The 17408-nt window shown below is 39.2% G+C and overlaps 1 protein-coding gene across 1 annotated transcript; it reads left to right on the forward strand.

Moving 5' to 3' along the window:
- Nucleotides 1–38: 38 nt before the first annotated feature.
- On the forward strand, nt 39–17239 carry DNAI4 (dynein axonemal intermediate chain 4; the record flags this gene model as incomplete). The annotated part of the gene is made up of 16 exons (XM_082313253.1): nt 39–76; nt 678–840; nt 1720–1910; nt 4010–4119; nt 4344–4500; nt 5961–6100; nt 7281–7439; nt 7930–8124; nt 9409–9659; nt 11026–11112; nt 12796–12947; nt 14029–14186; nt 14386–14507; nt 15205–15303; nt 15962–16188; nt 16978–17239. The coding sequence occupies 16 exons, from the start codon at nt 39–41 to the stop codon at nt 17237–17239; spliced, it is 2511 nt and encodes an 836-aa protein (XP_082169379.1).
- Nucleotides 17240–17408: the final 169 nt, after the last annotated feature.

The following is a 17408-nucleotide window of genomic DNA, read 5'->3' on the forward strand; positions in this document are numbered from 1 at the left end:
TACCGCGCGACGCGCTGCCCCGGCCGAGCGCCGTCGCCATGCAGGGCCCCGGCGGCGGGCGGCGGCGGCCTGCACCGTGAGTGGCCGCTGGCCGGCGGTGCGGGGGTCCCCAGCAGCGCTTTCCCCGCGGGCAGCCCGCGCAAGGGCTGTCCCGGCTCGGGGCCTGCCGCGCGGCTCTCCCTCGGGTGGCTCGGACACGGCGGGCCGGCGGGCAGGGGCAGGCCGGGAGGGAAGGGGAGAGAGAGAGGCGGGCGGGCTCCCGCCGGTGTCCCCGGCTGAGCGGGCAGCCGGCGGCAGCGCGCGACAGCGTGCCGGTGTAACCGGCCCCGCACGCAGCCACAGGCTGTATGTCTTGCCCCGTTATTGCCACATCAGTTCCCGTTTGTAAGCTTAGCTCCAGGAAACCAAATACCAGTAAAATGTCTTCTAGGCTTTTATTTTACAGCAGGCATTGCCCCCACCCCTGTCCACCTCGCTCCTCCTATCACCGCCTAAGAAAGCCGCCTTAGAAGCTGAACGGGGGTTTTCTGAAGGAATTACGGTATTTCAGGATTATCACACTGAACAGTTTAAATCTTTTAAACCATTCATGAAAGTTAAGGGACAAGTAACTTGGGAATCATATTTGGTTGTTTGTATTTTGTTGATTGAAAGACAACTTCTACGGCTGATTTCAGGGTAAGGCAAGGATCAGGAGCAAGTTCTGGTAGCCAAAGACGAGCGAGCATCCTAAGTGGCATCTATGCAAATAGAGCAGCGAGTTGCAGAAGCCAATCCACGACTTCTGATGGCAAAGCTGTGGACAGGGCGTCTCTCGTGGGTAACAAGTATGCCATACGGGTGAGAAGCCATTACACTATTATTAAAAAGTTTTAAATGTGGGTTACTGACGATGTTAAAAGTTGTCAGAAAGGAAGTGGGAGAGGGAGGAGGAAAGAAAAGGCATGTCTGAAGTTGAAGAGCTGTGGAGAAAGAAAATGATCCAAGAGCTTAATCCATTCTGAAATGATGGTGATTAGTGTCCAAAAGCAATCTGCAAGAATAATTAAAAAAAAAAAAAAAATCAGACTAACAGTCCTCCTCCTAATCTGTGAACTACTTGCTTTCAAATCTACGTGAGATATGTTGACTGTAGCACCTGTATGTCTTTACCTAAAGAAGATTCCCGTAACATAATCTGAAAGTCATTTAAAGACCTTACTGAATACCTTCTTACAATAAAATATTTTGAGCAGTATGATAAAAAAAAGATGCATAATTGTTTCTCTCATTGCTTTTGCTGTACTGTTAATTTGACACGAATAGTTACAGTCAATAAGCCACTCTTGGTAGTCATTATAGATTAAATAAGCCAGAAAAGACAACAGGGTTGACGAAGAACGAGAAGTGGCTCTGACAGTGGGATGAATATAGTTTTTCCAGATATTTTGCAGTCATTTCTATAAAGAGGGTTCCAAAGAAGTCCCAGGCAAAGGTGACAGCCTTCTCAAGGCTGAACCCTAAAGGCGAAGCAGGAATGCAAACGCCCTCACCCTCGTGCTGGTGTATGTTAGGCATCATTTGCAGAGAGGGGTTACCCATCTATCTGTTCTGTCAGGTTCCTGTCTGGATCAGGGTCTTCTTTTTCTTCCAGATAAGATAAAATGTTGCAAGTGTCATCACTGTTGCTTGTTTTGGGAACACAGTGAAACTATTATCATTACTTAAATATTTCTTCAGGTTTTTGATGATGAAGGAAAGGATGTGACACCCCATCCACTCTTCCATTCAGATCCAAATACTGTTGTAGCCAGGCAAGGCAAACTCTTAGCATCAAGTGCTTACTTTGAGGCCACAGGATCTGTTTTTCTCTCTTCTTTTTCCACACATCAGACATCAGCAGTGAATGCTAGTTTAACTTCGTTCTCAAGGTAAGTCAATATGCTGTCTCTTAAATCCTGTATCACAGGGTTCCTACCCTGCAGCAGCCACACATCTTCTCTTCAGAGAGGCTGGGAGCTGGAATAATTGTGCAGGGCTAATGATTGTACTCTGTTATCAAAATACAGAAACTTTCCGGTCATAGTCGTCATTTAAAATTTGAGGAATAGTAACAGAGAATAAATGGAATTTGTCAGTACTTGTGGCTGACTATGTCAGAACTACTGCTGAAATGCTAATACATACATAAAGCAGACTGCAGTACACACTCCTGTGATATTTCTAATTTTATTCAAATCCTCCTTCCTAAAACACATTTTTTTTATGTAACATACCAGAATGGGCCAATTTTAGAGATGGTAATGAGTACCTCCCAGTTAAAAAATGCAGACATCCAAACTGAAGGTTTTGTAGTGGTTAGGCCTGCATACAAAGTTGTGATAGAACCTATGCACAGATATGTGACAAAACACTGTCTTAAAGGTAGAGGAGGTTGTGTTCTGGTTGTCTGAGCAAGGCTGTACAGTTGAGAAGGGGCATTTTCAGCTCATTAATATACTCCCTTTAGCTAGTTCAAATGTTCTCTGCCTTTCCCAAGCTTGTTTTTTCAAAAACTGGAATATATCAATACCTGCTTAGCTGTCGGTATGGAAAAATGCTTTGGAAACAGATGGTCTGGTTTCACTGAAGAGATACACATTTATTTAAAAATGTTTTGTCAGTTTTAATGATACTTATTCAGTACAGACAGCCCTTTTTACAAACTTGTCTCTTTCAGTTCAAATATCAAAATACTGTTAACATAATAAGAATCCTCTCTTTTAAACTAATTTAAGCAAGTTACCTCTGTGTGATTATGTGCATCCATTTCAAAAAATGTTCTTGTACAAAAACTTTTGAGTGAAAACTGCTAAATTATGATGTGTTTCACTACTTACTAGCTTTCATTTACAAACCTTCAGTACAGAGGGAATAAACAAAGTCAATGGACTTGAGCCATTTTATCTTCAGGCTGACAAATTCAATTAAGTCATGCAAAAGAAGGTAATAACTATATGTGTTTAAAATTAAAAATAATGAACCACATCACTTTATCCAACGGTGTGTACACATTCAAATTGTACGGAGTGGAGATGCTATTTATTTAATCAAAAGGACTAAAAGATTAGTAAAGTCAGCACTGGAAAAAAATACAAGTTAAAGAAAAGCATTATTTACTGCTTGCTTTGTCAAAGTTAATGCCACTGTGATTTCTGAGAAAAAGAAATTGCTCTTTGGGAACTATCTTTTTGTCATGCTTCCTAGGGTGGCTATCATAAGGGATAATCCTAGAGGTACAGATATTAACCAGGAGCGAGTATACACCAAAAAAATGACTTAAAAATACAAGGTATCTCCTGAAAAATAAATGCATCCTTTTTGGAGACAAGAGCTCTTCATTTAAAAAACAAAATTAAATTATTTAACTTTAGTTTTAAATACAAATCTTAAAAATTGTCTTTTTCAAATGCCTTTTGTATATTTATAATTGCTCACATTTAGCTTTTGAGGAACAGAAAATCTGCTGACAAACCTCTCAACTGTACCTAAATTTTGAGTTTTACTTCTAGTTATCACAGCTATCCCCTCTCTGAACATTATCTATTTTTGTTAACAAGCTAACCCCTTCAGATGAGTTTCTTGTGCATTTCAAAGACATTTCAGCACATGCAAAGCACCAAAGGATCTTAATTCTGGTTGAGAACAGTGCTATCTGTGGGTATGCGTTATCACACAGTAGGTAGCCAACACTTCACGTTATTATATGCTAAGAATGAATCTGAGAGCTTAACAGCTTCTTTTCCATCAGCTGTTTAATGCCTCACGATATGCTGCCAGAGGAATTCTTTTTTAAGCCTTTTTCAAACCGTTTCATTGTTTTCTTTCCTAAGCCTTCTATGACTTCTTTTCCAACGCAAGCGTCACTGTTTGTGTGTATTACAGTCTTCTGTGGTTTATCCTGATAACAAGGCTGCTATTTTTGTAGTGCTTTGCTAACTGACATCTGGACTCTCACATACTATTTCTGCTTATTTCTTTGTTACTGAAGGGCATATGGAAGCAGCAGTACTTCTATATCAAACGCATCAACAACTGAGTCCATACTAAATGAAACAGTAGAACCTGGCTCACGACGAGACACAACTGTTAGCTTATCTGGTAAAGAACATACACTGTATAATTATGGATTTAAACTGTTCTTTGGAACACTCTGATTTGTGAGACACTGCAGTCAGTGCATGTGAGATGGCCAGCACTTCAAAGGAACTCAGTGCCTCACAAGTTTTGGCTCCAGATCATTACAATACTTTTAGAATTAATGTGTCTTCTTTTAAATTTAGAGCAGAAAAGGTCTTGCTTGTTAACCTCATATAATTTTTCAGATGTGCAGGTGAGGCAAGAGGAGATAAAAGAACAACTGACAAAAGAAGACTTAGATAGGAGAGTGGATATTTACCTCACCGAGACGGAAACTATCTGGATATTGGATATGCCATCTGTTGTGGTGTCTGTAGAATCAGAAGATGCTGGAAGAGTTCTGTATGTATATTGGTAGTCGTGTACATGTATGTAGTACACTGAGCACACCCAATTTCTGCTGATCGCAAAGTCCAGAACAGGCTGCTCACACGTAGATTCAGTGTTCCGACTACTACAATTTGTCATTTCACCTTTGTTTAAAGCCATATTGGGCTCGAGCCTCTCTTGCCAAGCCAGCCTAAATTCCTTACAACTCCACCTTGTTGATCAAATCCATACCCTCTTTCACTGATAAATTAAGGCAGATTAGCAAAAGCAGGGGATGGTGACAAGAGAACACACAAGGGATGGGGGAAAGAGAAGATGGAAAAGTGTGGTATACATGAATTACACAATTTAATTTTAATGAAAACAGTAAGAAACTGCAAACCTCTGCATTGATTCTTGTGTGTAGCTTTACAGCTAATCATTTATTAATAGCCAAGACATAAACAAACGAGGCAGGCCTTGGCTTCCTCTGAAGCTCTTCACAGTGCTCCTAGCTAGAAGAAACCTCACCCCACCGCAAGTGACCTTGCCTGTTAAAATATTGTGTCTCCCCTTAGTTGCATCTAGTGTGTTTCCACTTCAGAGCCTCCTCCCTAGACTACCATGAACTTTGGTAGGGAGTTAACCCAGAACACAGAGTTTTTTGGCTTACTCCCAGGAGCTGACTGGGACAGAGTGCAGGAAAGTTCTCTCCATGATGGATATCAGACTGATAGACTTGTCACACAGCTTTTGTAGACATAAGCCCCAAAGCCTGAGATGCAGTGTACTGCAGCTGGCAAGTCAACCAACTTATCTAACTGAGTTTTTTCTGCTAGTATACACACAAAGTTCATGGTAGGACTCCAACCCCCACTGTCTGTGAATCACACTAGTGTGATTTTGGGGAAGAAGTAAGAGGAAGAGCATCCTATGAATCAGACTTAGCTGGTGTACACAGCACATAATGCCAACTGTATAGGAACAGACGGTGACTCTTCCTGAGCACAGCAACCTGTTGGTGGACTAAGGCAGGATATAATCTGTCTGCTGTTAGAATATTGAAACCAAAATAATAGAAAAAGTTTCACAATTCCCACTGACCATTCCTACAGAACCTAAGGGCTGGACAAAATAGAAATGTACTAGTTTCAGTTTTATCTCTTGGATGCATTGCCTTTTACTCCCAAGGGATAAGCTACATATTTCTGAACTCCTCTGAACTCCACCAAAGTGCAGAGGTAGTTGGAGTAGGGATTTTTGCTGATGCCTACCTCTACAGGCCATTTCTGTTTTCAAACACCATCACAAGGTCAGAAATAGCTGCTGAAAGACGATACATAGAGTGAAATAAAACCTAGCAATCCAAAAAAACCCGAGCAGTAAATTTATGACATGAAATATCCTCTCCTATTCAACTTGTGGTTAAATACACTGAGAAGTTGAATGCAAATGTTTTTCAGAAAGTCAATATAGACTTCTTTTTTTTTGAGGGAGCGGAATAAGATTTATGTTGACATTTGCAAAAATAGACCTGGTAATGATCGCTTTGTAGAAAAAATGATGCAAACCATTAATGGAGCCGCAAAGAACAAGGAAGTGCAATGTGACAAAATCATCATGGAAGATAAAGGTAAACTTTCTGAGTACCATATAGGAAAGGGTATTTAATAAGAACAGGCTCTCATTTACTACATTGTACCATAGGCACTTGGGTTTATTATTATGTTTAGTTTACTTATTAAATATTTAGCATACAGCTAGATTGTGGGACCTCAGAAGACTCTCTGTACACAGGCAGAATACTGAGGAAAGGTTTTTTTTCTTTCTTCTTCCATTTCTAAGCAGGAGAAGACATTTCTTCAACTTTCACTTTCAGAGCTTTAAGTTCAGCCAGGCTAGTGTGATTTGTGGTGGCCTTTTCTGCCCCTCCTAAAACTTGAGCATTGGTACTGGTGCACTGTATCCATTGCAATAAAATAGTCATTACGCTAGCTGAGAGCTGCTGTGTCCTGCCTGCCTCAGCACTTTGCAAGAAGAGCGTGCTGCTTAGGAGGCAGAACTTCACCTAATACTCATCTATGCTCTTGAAATGTGAAAGGACACAGTTCCCTTTTTTCCCCTTAACTTTTTAGTGACGCTAGTTTCTATTTCTATTTGCCATAATGTGAAGAAGAGAACCTCTGTTATGAGATTTTAAATCTTGGGGAAAGCAGAAAATCTTGGCAGTCTCACAAGATAGATGCAATTTTACAAAATGTTCAACCTCAATGCTCTAAAAAAATTATAGAGGAGTATCTAGGTTTTAGATGTGCATGCTGAGCTTTGCCTCACTATGGACTTTTTTTTGTGTGTAGGAGGTCAAAGAAAACTATAGGGAATGCTGTTCCAAACACTTTTCCTTTGTGTTCCTTAGTTTATGTAAAATGAGTGGAAAAAAGGAAGTAAAATAGATATTAATCTGATTTGAAAATATATCTTCCCCTTTTTTCTGTGCCTTAAGCATCAGCGGGGCTCATTCCAACCCATGTTTGAAAAGCTGAGCACACAAAGGCAAAGTTACGGAGCATTGCTTCACTGGGAGATGGCCCTGCTGAAGGGAAGCCACACACCCAGAAGACCCTGATGCAGCTGCTGCAATCACACAACAGCTGTTGCTACAGCCTTGTTCGACCCACAGCTGGTTTCAAAGCCCCTCTGCCAAACAGTTGGGAGTGTAGTACAAAAAGTAAATCTTTGCTCAGCTGTATGTAGTCCTTTATAATAATGTAGCGAAACAAGAGACTTGTATAATACAGTGTAATTCATTTTAGGAATGATGATGACTTCCTGGGACTTGTACGATTCATTTAATGTATCAGAAATAGAACCTACGTCAAAAGCAGAAGGTAGCAGAGCCACAACTGGGAAAAGCAGCAAATCTCATACAACCAAAGAGCACGATCAGACTATATCTGTCTCTTCTAACAGAGGTAACATTTTTCCAGGTTTACATTTCTGCTGTGTTTTCATCCTTCTAAACCATGCATATCACTGTGTTGTGTGGTGGAAACTACATGAGGAAAATGCTTGGTCTGCCTGTCTGGCACTTGAACGAGAGTTTGCTAAAGAATCTTGGACAGGTCTGCACCAAGACGTTTTCTGTCCAATGCCGTCATTAATGATCTTAAATAAAGATAAATAGTCAGTGACAAAGTTTGCTGGTACTAACTTACGTAGGACAGGAGAAGCAAAACACCAATTGCGAAAAATTCCAGAAGTATCTCATCATACTGAGTATTTGAGCAATAAAAGAAAACAAAATTAAACCAAGAAAAAATTAACAGTAGAATTATTTTGATGATGATAGATCATTCTATGCTTTTTGCATGTGGAGGAGGAGGAGACTTCTTATCCCCTTGACTTTTATGTGCAAACTATTATCATATTAAAACTGTTTTTTCCCATATTATCTGTCATCAGGCAGCACAACTTCTTCTATAATGATTACAGAAGGTGCTGTTCTTGCCAGAATCCATGAAGAGGAGGAATGCCATTCAGAAGCTATATTAACATCAGAAAAATTTCAGCAGGATTTATTTTTCATGGAGAGGATTCTAATGGAGAACATTTTTCAACCCAAACTTGCAGCTTATCGGCAGTTTCCTGTCCTTATAGGTTTGTTTCTTATTGGCTACCCTGTTTTCAGCACAAAGCTTTGCATGGTATTGAAAGTAATGGACATATGTCCCTCATTGAATGTCTTTACAGACGACAAGTCATTAAGAAATAGGCAAAGGAAAGGAGAGTTTATGAGATGTCAACACGAACTTTGCAGTTTTACACTCACTTTAACAGACATCCCTACCATACTTGGTGGAAGAATTGAATGAATGAATTCTGAGCTGGCTCATCTCCCTTTATCACCACAAACTGACACTTACTCAAAATATTTGTCAAACTTGTTTCCTGACAGTTAAGATGATACAGATTAATTCTGCTACTGCTCCAACCATTTTTTGCATTGGAATGTCTTTTACAGTTTTTTAAAAATTTATTTTATAAGGAGACTGATGGTAAACAGAAGTTTTAGCCTGATAGATGTTCAGTGTCTAACATCAAGTACATTCATTGCAGACTGTAAGAGGCATTACCTGGACCCAAGCGCTGAGTAATATTTTACCTTTTACAGGAGTTCCAAGTTAACACAGGGATTAAAAAAAAAAAGGCAGATGCATATTGCTTTTATTGTATTGTACCTCTTCGTGTCATAGAGAGTTTCAGTTTCTCAGGCAATGAACCTGTTATATTCTGTCACTCTTCAGGAACTAGCTACAGCTGGAGCACAATACTGGCCAGGAGGACTTTTGTTCTGACAATATGGCAGTTATTGTGTTCTTATTTTGTTAACAGTGATCTGAGATCAATTTATGGTTTGCACATTACATAAAATAAAGGGCTGAGTAAACAAAAAAATACTTAGCAAACGCAGTCTAAAAATATGCTCTACACTTAATTTTCCCAAGTAATGAGCAACGTATTACAACATCATGTAACTTAGCTACGGTGTTACAGCATCGATGCGTAAGTGTGGCTCTCTAAAATTTGGCATCTGACTTGAAAAAATCCCTGTTTAAACAAATTTTTAAATACGAGATATTAGAAACATTCCTGGTGGGGGGTGGATGTAAATTCATAACTTGTTGCTGGGTAGCTAAATCCACTCATTAAACACCTGGAGCATAACTGGCACACTACAGCCTGATCCAGCCATCATCTATGTCCCTATCAACATTTTAGCCGCAGTTTTAGAAGTTAGGATGTCTTAATTCCTTGAATCTTCACTTCATTTCTTTTGCTGCAAAATATTTGTTGAAAGGGCAATTTTTTTCTAATGTGAGTGACTGGAGTTAGATAAGTGAAATGTTGCTACTCAAACTCTACCATATTTGTGCATTTTAGATCCCGATGTTAGATCAGACACTAGTGGTAACGTAGCAGCCATGAAAGAAACTAAACAGGAAAAGCATGACAAGGAAAAGAAGGATAAGGAAGAGCAGAAGGAAGCATTGATTGACCCATCAATTCTGTCAGATCTGAGTAAAACGCCAGAAGAAATTGTACCTCCCAGATTGGAACGGCTGTGGTCATATATATGTGATTTAACTAATGGTCACAATGTGAGCACTATGGCTTGGAGCAAAGTAAACCCAGTGAGTTAACAAATCCCATCTTCTAAGCTGTTTACAAAATGGTATAAGCAACTGTTGGTGTAAATAAACTGCTGATTTTGAAGTACTTTGTTGGGAGGGATCTGAGAGATGGTTTAATCTCTACAGTCAGGTAGGTTGCCTTTGCATCCCACTCTCTGTATTTTGTCCTTCCATATAATAATATTGCTATGTTATTCTACAGGTTAGACAGCTGCACTAGGCTTTTCCTACAAATGTATCACAACAGCTTTAATTGGTTCACAATTTAATGTAATTGGTCCAGATTACTATGGGCGGTCACCTGAACAACAACGTTAAGATAATAGACTTGGTCTGTTACAGAATTGGAAGTTGAAATTTAAACCCCTACTACTAAACTTTATCACCATTGATGGAGTTTATTAATGATAGTTTAGATACCACATCTTTGTTTCTAACAGTACTTTCCCAAGAAAGTGTCATTCATCAAACTTTAAGGATAAGATGCATAATAACAGGTACAGGTTTCTGAGCAGCTGGCCCAAGTTTATTTAATTCAGTTTCAGTGGAGGTGAGAATGACTCGGACATCTCCACTTTCAGAGTGAAGCAAGGTGCAGTTTTTCCAACAGAGCTCTCTTATGGCCACAACAAAAATAATGAATGGAAGGAAGGTAAAAAGCAAATGAGGATGTAAGATTGTAAGTAAGATTGCCCCAAGGGAAAAAAAGAAAATAAAGACCATTTCATACTGTTAGTACACCAGATCCCCAGATATTATAAAGTTGGACACATTTATAGACTTCAGTCTTATCATTATAGGGCAAACAAATACCTACTTTTAAAGTGTTCATTTCACAAACTACTTGTTGTGTGTAGGAAAAAAAATGGAGTCGAAGACTAAATTCTTGCAGCTGTTTCTTACTCCTACTTATGGAAAGGAATGAACAGAATTCACTGGACCCCACTGTAGATGGCTAAAAGCTAGGAGTTTGAGGTAGTCACTGAAGCTCCTTTTACAGCTTGCGTTGAGAGAGAAAAGTAGTAGTATTATTACATATTCCATTAAATACTGCACATTAAAATATGGTTATAGAATAATGTATATTCATCTCTGGAAAGGGACATATTTTTATGATGGCCAGGGAGGGGGGATTGAAAACCCAACTGACAGTGACTACGAATGCACTTTTAGTTGAACCAATTTGCAGTATTCTAGAAATTCCAAAATTCTGTTCTTCTTGTGTATTATTCTACTTGCATATGACATGAGCATTATTTTTCCAGACTTTGCACTGAGAGCCACTGTTAGCAGAAAGTTGCCTTTTAAAAATACACAACTGAACTTCAAGTTAAACTGAGATATATCTGTTAATCTGTGCTTTTAGGATCTTTTAGCTGTTGGTTATGGAGCATTTGATTTTAAAGAACAGAAGAAAGGCTTGGCTTGCTGTTGGTCATTGAAGAACCCCATGGTAACGAGCAACCAGTTTGTTTTCTTTCTTTTTCTTCAATGCATTCTTCTGCTATACTATTTATTTCGCTCTTCCTGTTTCAAAGAGCAAGACCGAGCCAGTAAGGTTGAATTTGCTAGCCCAAACCACACATTTCTGGAAAATTGATTCTGGCTGCAGTACCTAGTAATGTGCTTAAACCTTGACTCAAGGAAAGTGCCTCTAGGAAGCAGTTTAGTTTCTGTGCCTGTCCCTCCTCTCAACTGACACTTCCAACAGAGGTGCTGACTGTACTGGTGGTTTGGTAACATGGACATCTGTTCACAGGAACTAAACTCATTGCACACAGGCCACCAAACAACTAACAGATGGTTACAACTCTCAGGTAGTACCAGTCTATGCTAGGCAACTTAGCAATGCAGATCTCTGTATCACATTTCCAATCCCTAGGGCAACCTACCCAAGACTATAAATCTGTTTCGTTATTACTGTGGGTAGACCCAGCTGTGTAGAAATTATTTTTTAGACTGGAAAAGTCTTGAGCACAGCAAATGTGAAAATAAATCCATTTACCTTTTGTTTTTCAAAATCTATAGACCATTTGTTCAATAATTCCAAACTCTTATTACAAAGAACATTTGTATTTTAAATTTAAGGATTACCCTTTCCAATCCATTTTCTGTTGTACCATGATATTCTGTTAGGCTGAAGGAAAAAAAAAAGTACATAATGTAATTATCTAATCTAACTTCTCATAATACTGTCAAAAAGACAGCAGATTTCCTAGATATAACATTTACATCTTTACATATCCATCTGAAAAGTGATCCTTTTTAAACTAGCCATTTTTAAAAAAAAACTTGTAAATCTCGGTCACAAAGCAACATAGTAAAAATCACCTCATTGCTGTCAAATTACACAGTTTTATTTGTTCTACAAACTTCACTTGCCCAAAATTGTGTATTAGACTAATTTAAACCATGCGGAGTCAAACTATGCATATTTATCACATCAACAACAATCAACTACTCTTGTGATTCTCTGATGTCACCATAGTCCTTAGGTGCCTAACATTAAGAAATAAGGTCTGGCATGCACACTGAAATACAGTTCTTTGCAAACTAACACTCTACTGTTTCCCATTTCAAGAGCTTGGTGCAGTGACTTTAAGGATTTAATCTTATAACAGCTGAATCAGTTCTTTGGTTACATAGAGAAATGGCATGAAAATAGCAGTTTACAGATTACCTGAAGTACATTAGATTGCATTTTAGCTGTAATTGGAAAGGCACTTGCTTTCAAATTACAAGATAGAAAACAACTCGAGAAATTTTCCAAAATGGAAGTTTGTTTTAAAAAGAAAAAAACCCAAATCAAACAAACAAAACCCCCACACTGTACTCACATAGCTGAATGTTAGGGAACTTGATTTTTAGGTATTTGGTTTGGAGTAGGCCCATCTAACTTATTTTACGGTGTCATATTTCTGCATAGTCTTTATTTTTTCCTAATTTTATCCATTGCAGCAAGAAATAAACTGAACCATTTAGAACATAATACGTAATTTCTGTCTAGAAGTAGTCACTATGGTCATCAGCACTTGAATTTTCCAGCAGAGCCTGGCAATTTAGTATCCAGTGTTGAGAAGACCGAGGTAAATTAAGAAACTAACTTAAAACATTCTTGTATTTTTCTACTGGTCAGTGGCCAGAGCGTATTTTCCAGTGTGAGCATGGTGTTACTGCTTTGGATTTTTCTATGGAAAGCCCGAATCTTTTAGCAGTTGGAATGTACAATGGTTCTGTCGCAATCTATAATGTACGGAGTTGTAATAACGCCGCACTTCTGGACAGCAGGTAAGGCTATGATTTCCTGTCTCCTCCACCTTGGTCATGTCTTAGCAAATAACAAATCAAAGAATATCCACAACTGACAAGCTGAGGGAATAGTAACTGTCTTGATAACTAAGGCTTGTGAATGCTCAGGGATGTTGCATAATTTTTTTATTTCCAACTTTTGTCAATGCCTTCCAGTTTTGACTGGAAATGGCTACATAAACAATACTCTCAAATACTAGAAGTTTCTGGAGCAAAACTGCAGACACAAAAATTTATGATAATGCATAAATGCCTGAAAGGGCCAGCGTGGGCCAACCAGACTTTTCCCATCCACCTGTTCACACTGATACAGCCAAATCCTCAGACACTGCCATCTCCCCCTGCCCTGCCATCATTCTCTATTCTTATTTCTGCCACTAAATGCTTACATTACTTTAACACCACTGGTCCTTATTTGGGGTGTGAAACTCTCTGCGCTGTTGCTGTGCATACAAAGCAAGTTCCCCACGTTGGAAAGGTGAAACAAATGAGTACTATGCTCTGAATTTGTAAGAAAACGCAGCAAGTTACCAGCACGTATAATTTTATACTCCATATACTAACAAACTAGGACAATCCTGCCCCAGATAATAAATCCTTGTGGGAGACCAGTGATAGCTTATGGTGTTTTCTCGCTGAGTCCACTTGCCAAAAATGGAGAGAGCATCAGAATAGGTGAGGGATAAGCAGGAATTGAGAAGAAAATGAGAGGGGGGGGTGTGGGGTGTGATCAGGGAGACGTTTCCCTAAGGGCAGCTCCCCAGGTCTAGGGCACTCTCCTACAAAGTCCAGATTGATTTAATGATTCAGGTATCAATAAAAGGTGTGTCAGCACATAAACAGTGCCCTGAAACTAAATATCAAACGTGTTTGATAAAAGAAAAATTTTCCTGGAGAAAACAGCCAATGTTCAGATTTTTTTTTTTTTTTAAAGAAAAGCTAAACAACATTTCTGTCATAAGACTTGACATTCATTACAAAGTGGAAGGTTAATTATTTTTCAAATATATTGTCTTGTCTTTGTTCATATATGATTTTTCATGTGCATCTTTTGTCCAAGTGAATCCTCAAATAAACATACAGGTCCTGTATGGCAACTGAGGTGGGTGGAACAGGACAGAGGTGCAACAGGAGATGGCAAAAAAGAGAGATTAATCTGTATCTCAGCAGATGGCCGAATAACTGAGTGGCTTATACAGAAAAGACTAGATTGCACTGGTAAGCATTTTACCCTGCAGCTTTTCTGCAGAGGAATAATACCTGAAATTACAATTGCTTCATTTTATTTCAGGTGACATTCTTTATACCAGTTATCATACACCAAACATTTAAGAGCTGCTGAGCATTTCAAAGAAGCATGAGTTATTCATAGCACTGTCACATACCTGTTTGACAAAAACTCTTGCTATTTGCACAGATCTGATGAAAATAAAGCGAACAGAAAGTGAGAAGAAAAAATTACCAGGTGGGAAAGAAAGGAAAAGTGAAGCTCTGATATCTCGACAGGCAGCTGGAATGTGCTTTGACTTCCATCCAAAGGTAGGCTCAGAAAGTCCATCCTGGCTAAAGAAAGTATTTTCCAGGAAAACTATGCAGCAGGGGTGAGATCCTCAGCTGGAGCTGCTTTAATAGGCACTAGCCTGGGACTTGGCACTGGTATTTAAAGCATATTTTGTTCTGAAACAAATTGCTTCTTGGCTAATAACAGTTTTACCCAAAATGGATGATACGGTAAACCAAGCAAGTAATCCCTGTATGTGAACAACTATAGCCATGTTACTCACATTTGCTTTGGGCCAGATCCTAGGGTAGCTTTCCTCTGTTGGTCAAATCAGTGAGAATTTGACTGTTCAACATCTCCCGAGCCTAGGACTTAGATTGCTGTGCTTCTCCTCTATCCAGCTGAATATTTTGTCCTCAGAGCATTTGAAGAATTCATGCGTTTGCCCGTGTGGGTCGCAGAAAGTGCGAGATTTTCAGAAGTCAAAAATCATAGCATATGTTCTGCATAGATGGAGAACACACATAGCAAACCTGATACATTCTGGCACCGCTTTATCTACTGCATATACACCTCTGCAGCACACATGCAAGCAGCCCAACACACAGCATCCTGCCAGCTCCACCTTGGTTCTTCAGAGGACTGTCACTGCCAAACTCATCCAGTCCTTTATAAATTTTTGGATGGGTGATAGATAGGTTAATGGAACTTAGGCTACTTTTACCTTTCTTTCAGGACACTGATTTTTATCTTGCTGGAACAGAAGAGGGTCATATCCACAAGGGTTCTTGTTCATGCAATGAGCAGTTTCTAAGGACGTACAGAGGCCATAAGGTGAGCGATACATAGAAAAAGTAATGACAGAAGATACTGTTCAATTAAGTTCACAAATGTAGTAGTTTCTTTGCTTATATTTACTAAACAAAACATCTGCAACAAAAGAAACCTTAACTTCTTTTCTTACATTAGGAATGAATTCCCATAGCATAAAGCATCACAGTCTTACAGGATTACTTTCTACACTATAGGGATTTTTTTAAAGTAATTTATTAAAACTTGTACCATAAACTGTTTTAAAGCTTTAGTTCTGGCTTTATTTTAAGAAAACAATCAGTAAGAAAACAATCTGATAGTCCTGCAAACCACAGGTAAATAGTCTTACCTCTGAGAGAAAAATGGCAGAACTTTAACAGCGCCTCTTTTTTTGAAAGTCTTTGCTTCATGCAAGAAGCTGCCCTTTCAGCATGAGCTTCTCCTAACAACTGGTGAAGGGGCAGAATCAACCGAATGCTTTTATTCCTAAGATCTCTCCTGTCTTATCACATCTGCTGCATCCTAACTTCCTATGGGTACACATAACACAATGCTGGTTTTGCTATTAAGGTCAGAGGACAGTCAGGGATTTCCATGAAAGGTCACTATTAAAAACCATCCTGAGGCTGTAGCTCTAGAATAACACAAAGTTCTGTTTTGTTTCTTCCCAAACACCAAGGGTCCTGTGTACAAAGTCGCTTGGAATCCATTCAGCACTGACACGTTCCTTAGCTGCTCTGCAGACTGGAGCATTATTTTATGGCACCAGGATTCACAGACGCCCATTTTAACTTTCAGTTCCACCACTGCTTTTGTTCATGACATTATGTGGTCTCCAAAATCAGCCTTCATATTTGCAGCAGCAAATGAAAGCAGAGTAGAAATTTGGGATCTTAGTGACAGCATGTAAGTAATTACTTTCTTAAAGAAGGTTCTGAAACTTAATGGCACAAAGGCTTCACATTATTGCTTAATCAGTATTGTTATCAGATCATGACAGCTCAATGCCATTTGCTTGCTTAGTTATTGAAAGCATTGCATTTTGAAATACTCATTTTGTAAAAGCAAATGGTAGTTACCAGAGTCTTGTGATTATAAGAGAAGGAGCTGGATGCCTCATGGAACTGATAAAGGGTAAAACTGCTTTTTTGCTGCAGAAATCATAGATTTTACCACTTCTGTAGTTAAAAGGACAAATAACAAAACTGAGCTACTTCGGACCTTTTATAAAGATAGGATGGTCAGAAGTTCAGATAGCTCTCAACATTTTCCCACTACTGTAAAGTAGGTGCACATCTCATGTGCAGCTTAGTTAATCTGTGGCCTTGTGCTGCTGGTCTGTACTATTTAGTATTAATGACAGCATGAAGCTGGCAGTGGAGTAGGAGGCCTGCCAAATCTTGCGGTAGCAAAAAGCAAATTATTCATATAATAAAAATATTAACCACCCCCCCACATATCAGGCAATAGGACAGATTTTAGGCAACCAGGATATCTTAGTCAATAGCAGCTGGGATTTTTGTTCTGGTAGACATCAAACAAAACACTGCCTCGCTTAGTTTTTGAGTTAATCTAGAACATAAAAAGTAAAACATGCAACATTTATCAGGCCTGCATTACTGCTAGTCTTTACATGATAGTACACTCAGGTGAATGCAATGTTACCTATTAATTGTTACTTCTGCTGGGTTGCAGCTTCAAGCCCGTGATCTCTTGCTTTGCCAACCCAAGAGCGAAATTCACGTCTGTACTCTTTGCTAAGAACACTGACTGCCTTCTCGTAGGGGACAGTAAAGGAGAAGTCAGTGTGTTTGAGCTGCAGAACCTGGCTGCTCCCAACAGTAATAAGGTACGATTCACTAGGAAAAGGTGGTGGTCCTCAGAGGCCTGCGTGCCTGTCTGGTACTTCATTCCTCAGAAAGGGGCTTTTGTTAAGGATCTAGCTAATAAATATTGAAATAGATGGAATCAGAGAGAATTCCATAACCAGATTAAAATCTGAGGTGGTTCCTGTTCTTCCGCATGCCATACCACTGGAAACTTCAGGAACAGTTAAGTCAACGTCGAAATTCAGGTTTCATTTGATCGCAAATCCAGGTTCACCACAGCTGGATTTGGGAGGGACA

The sequence above is a fragment of the Platalea leucorodia genome (assembly GCF_965183815.1).
Source record: "Platalea leucorodia genome assembly, chromosome: 5".
NCBI classification, from domain to species: domain Eukaryota; kingdom Metazoa; phylum Chordata; class Aves; order Pelecaniformes; family Threskiornithidae; genus Platalea; species Platalea leucorodia.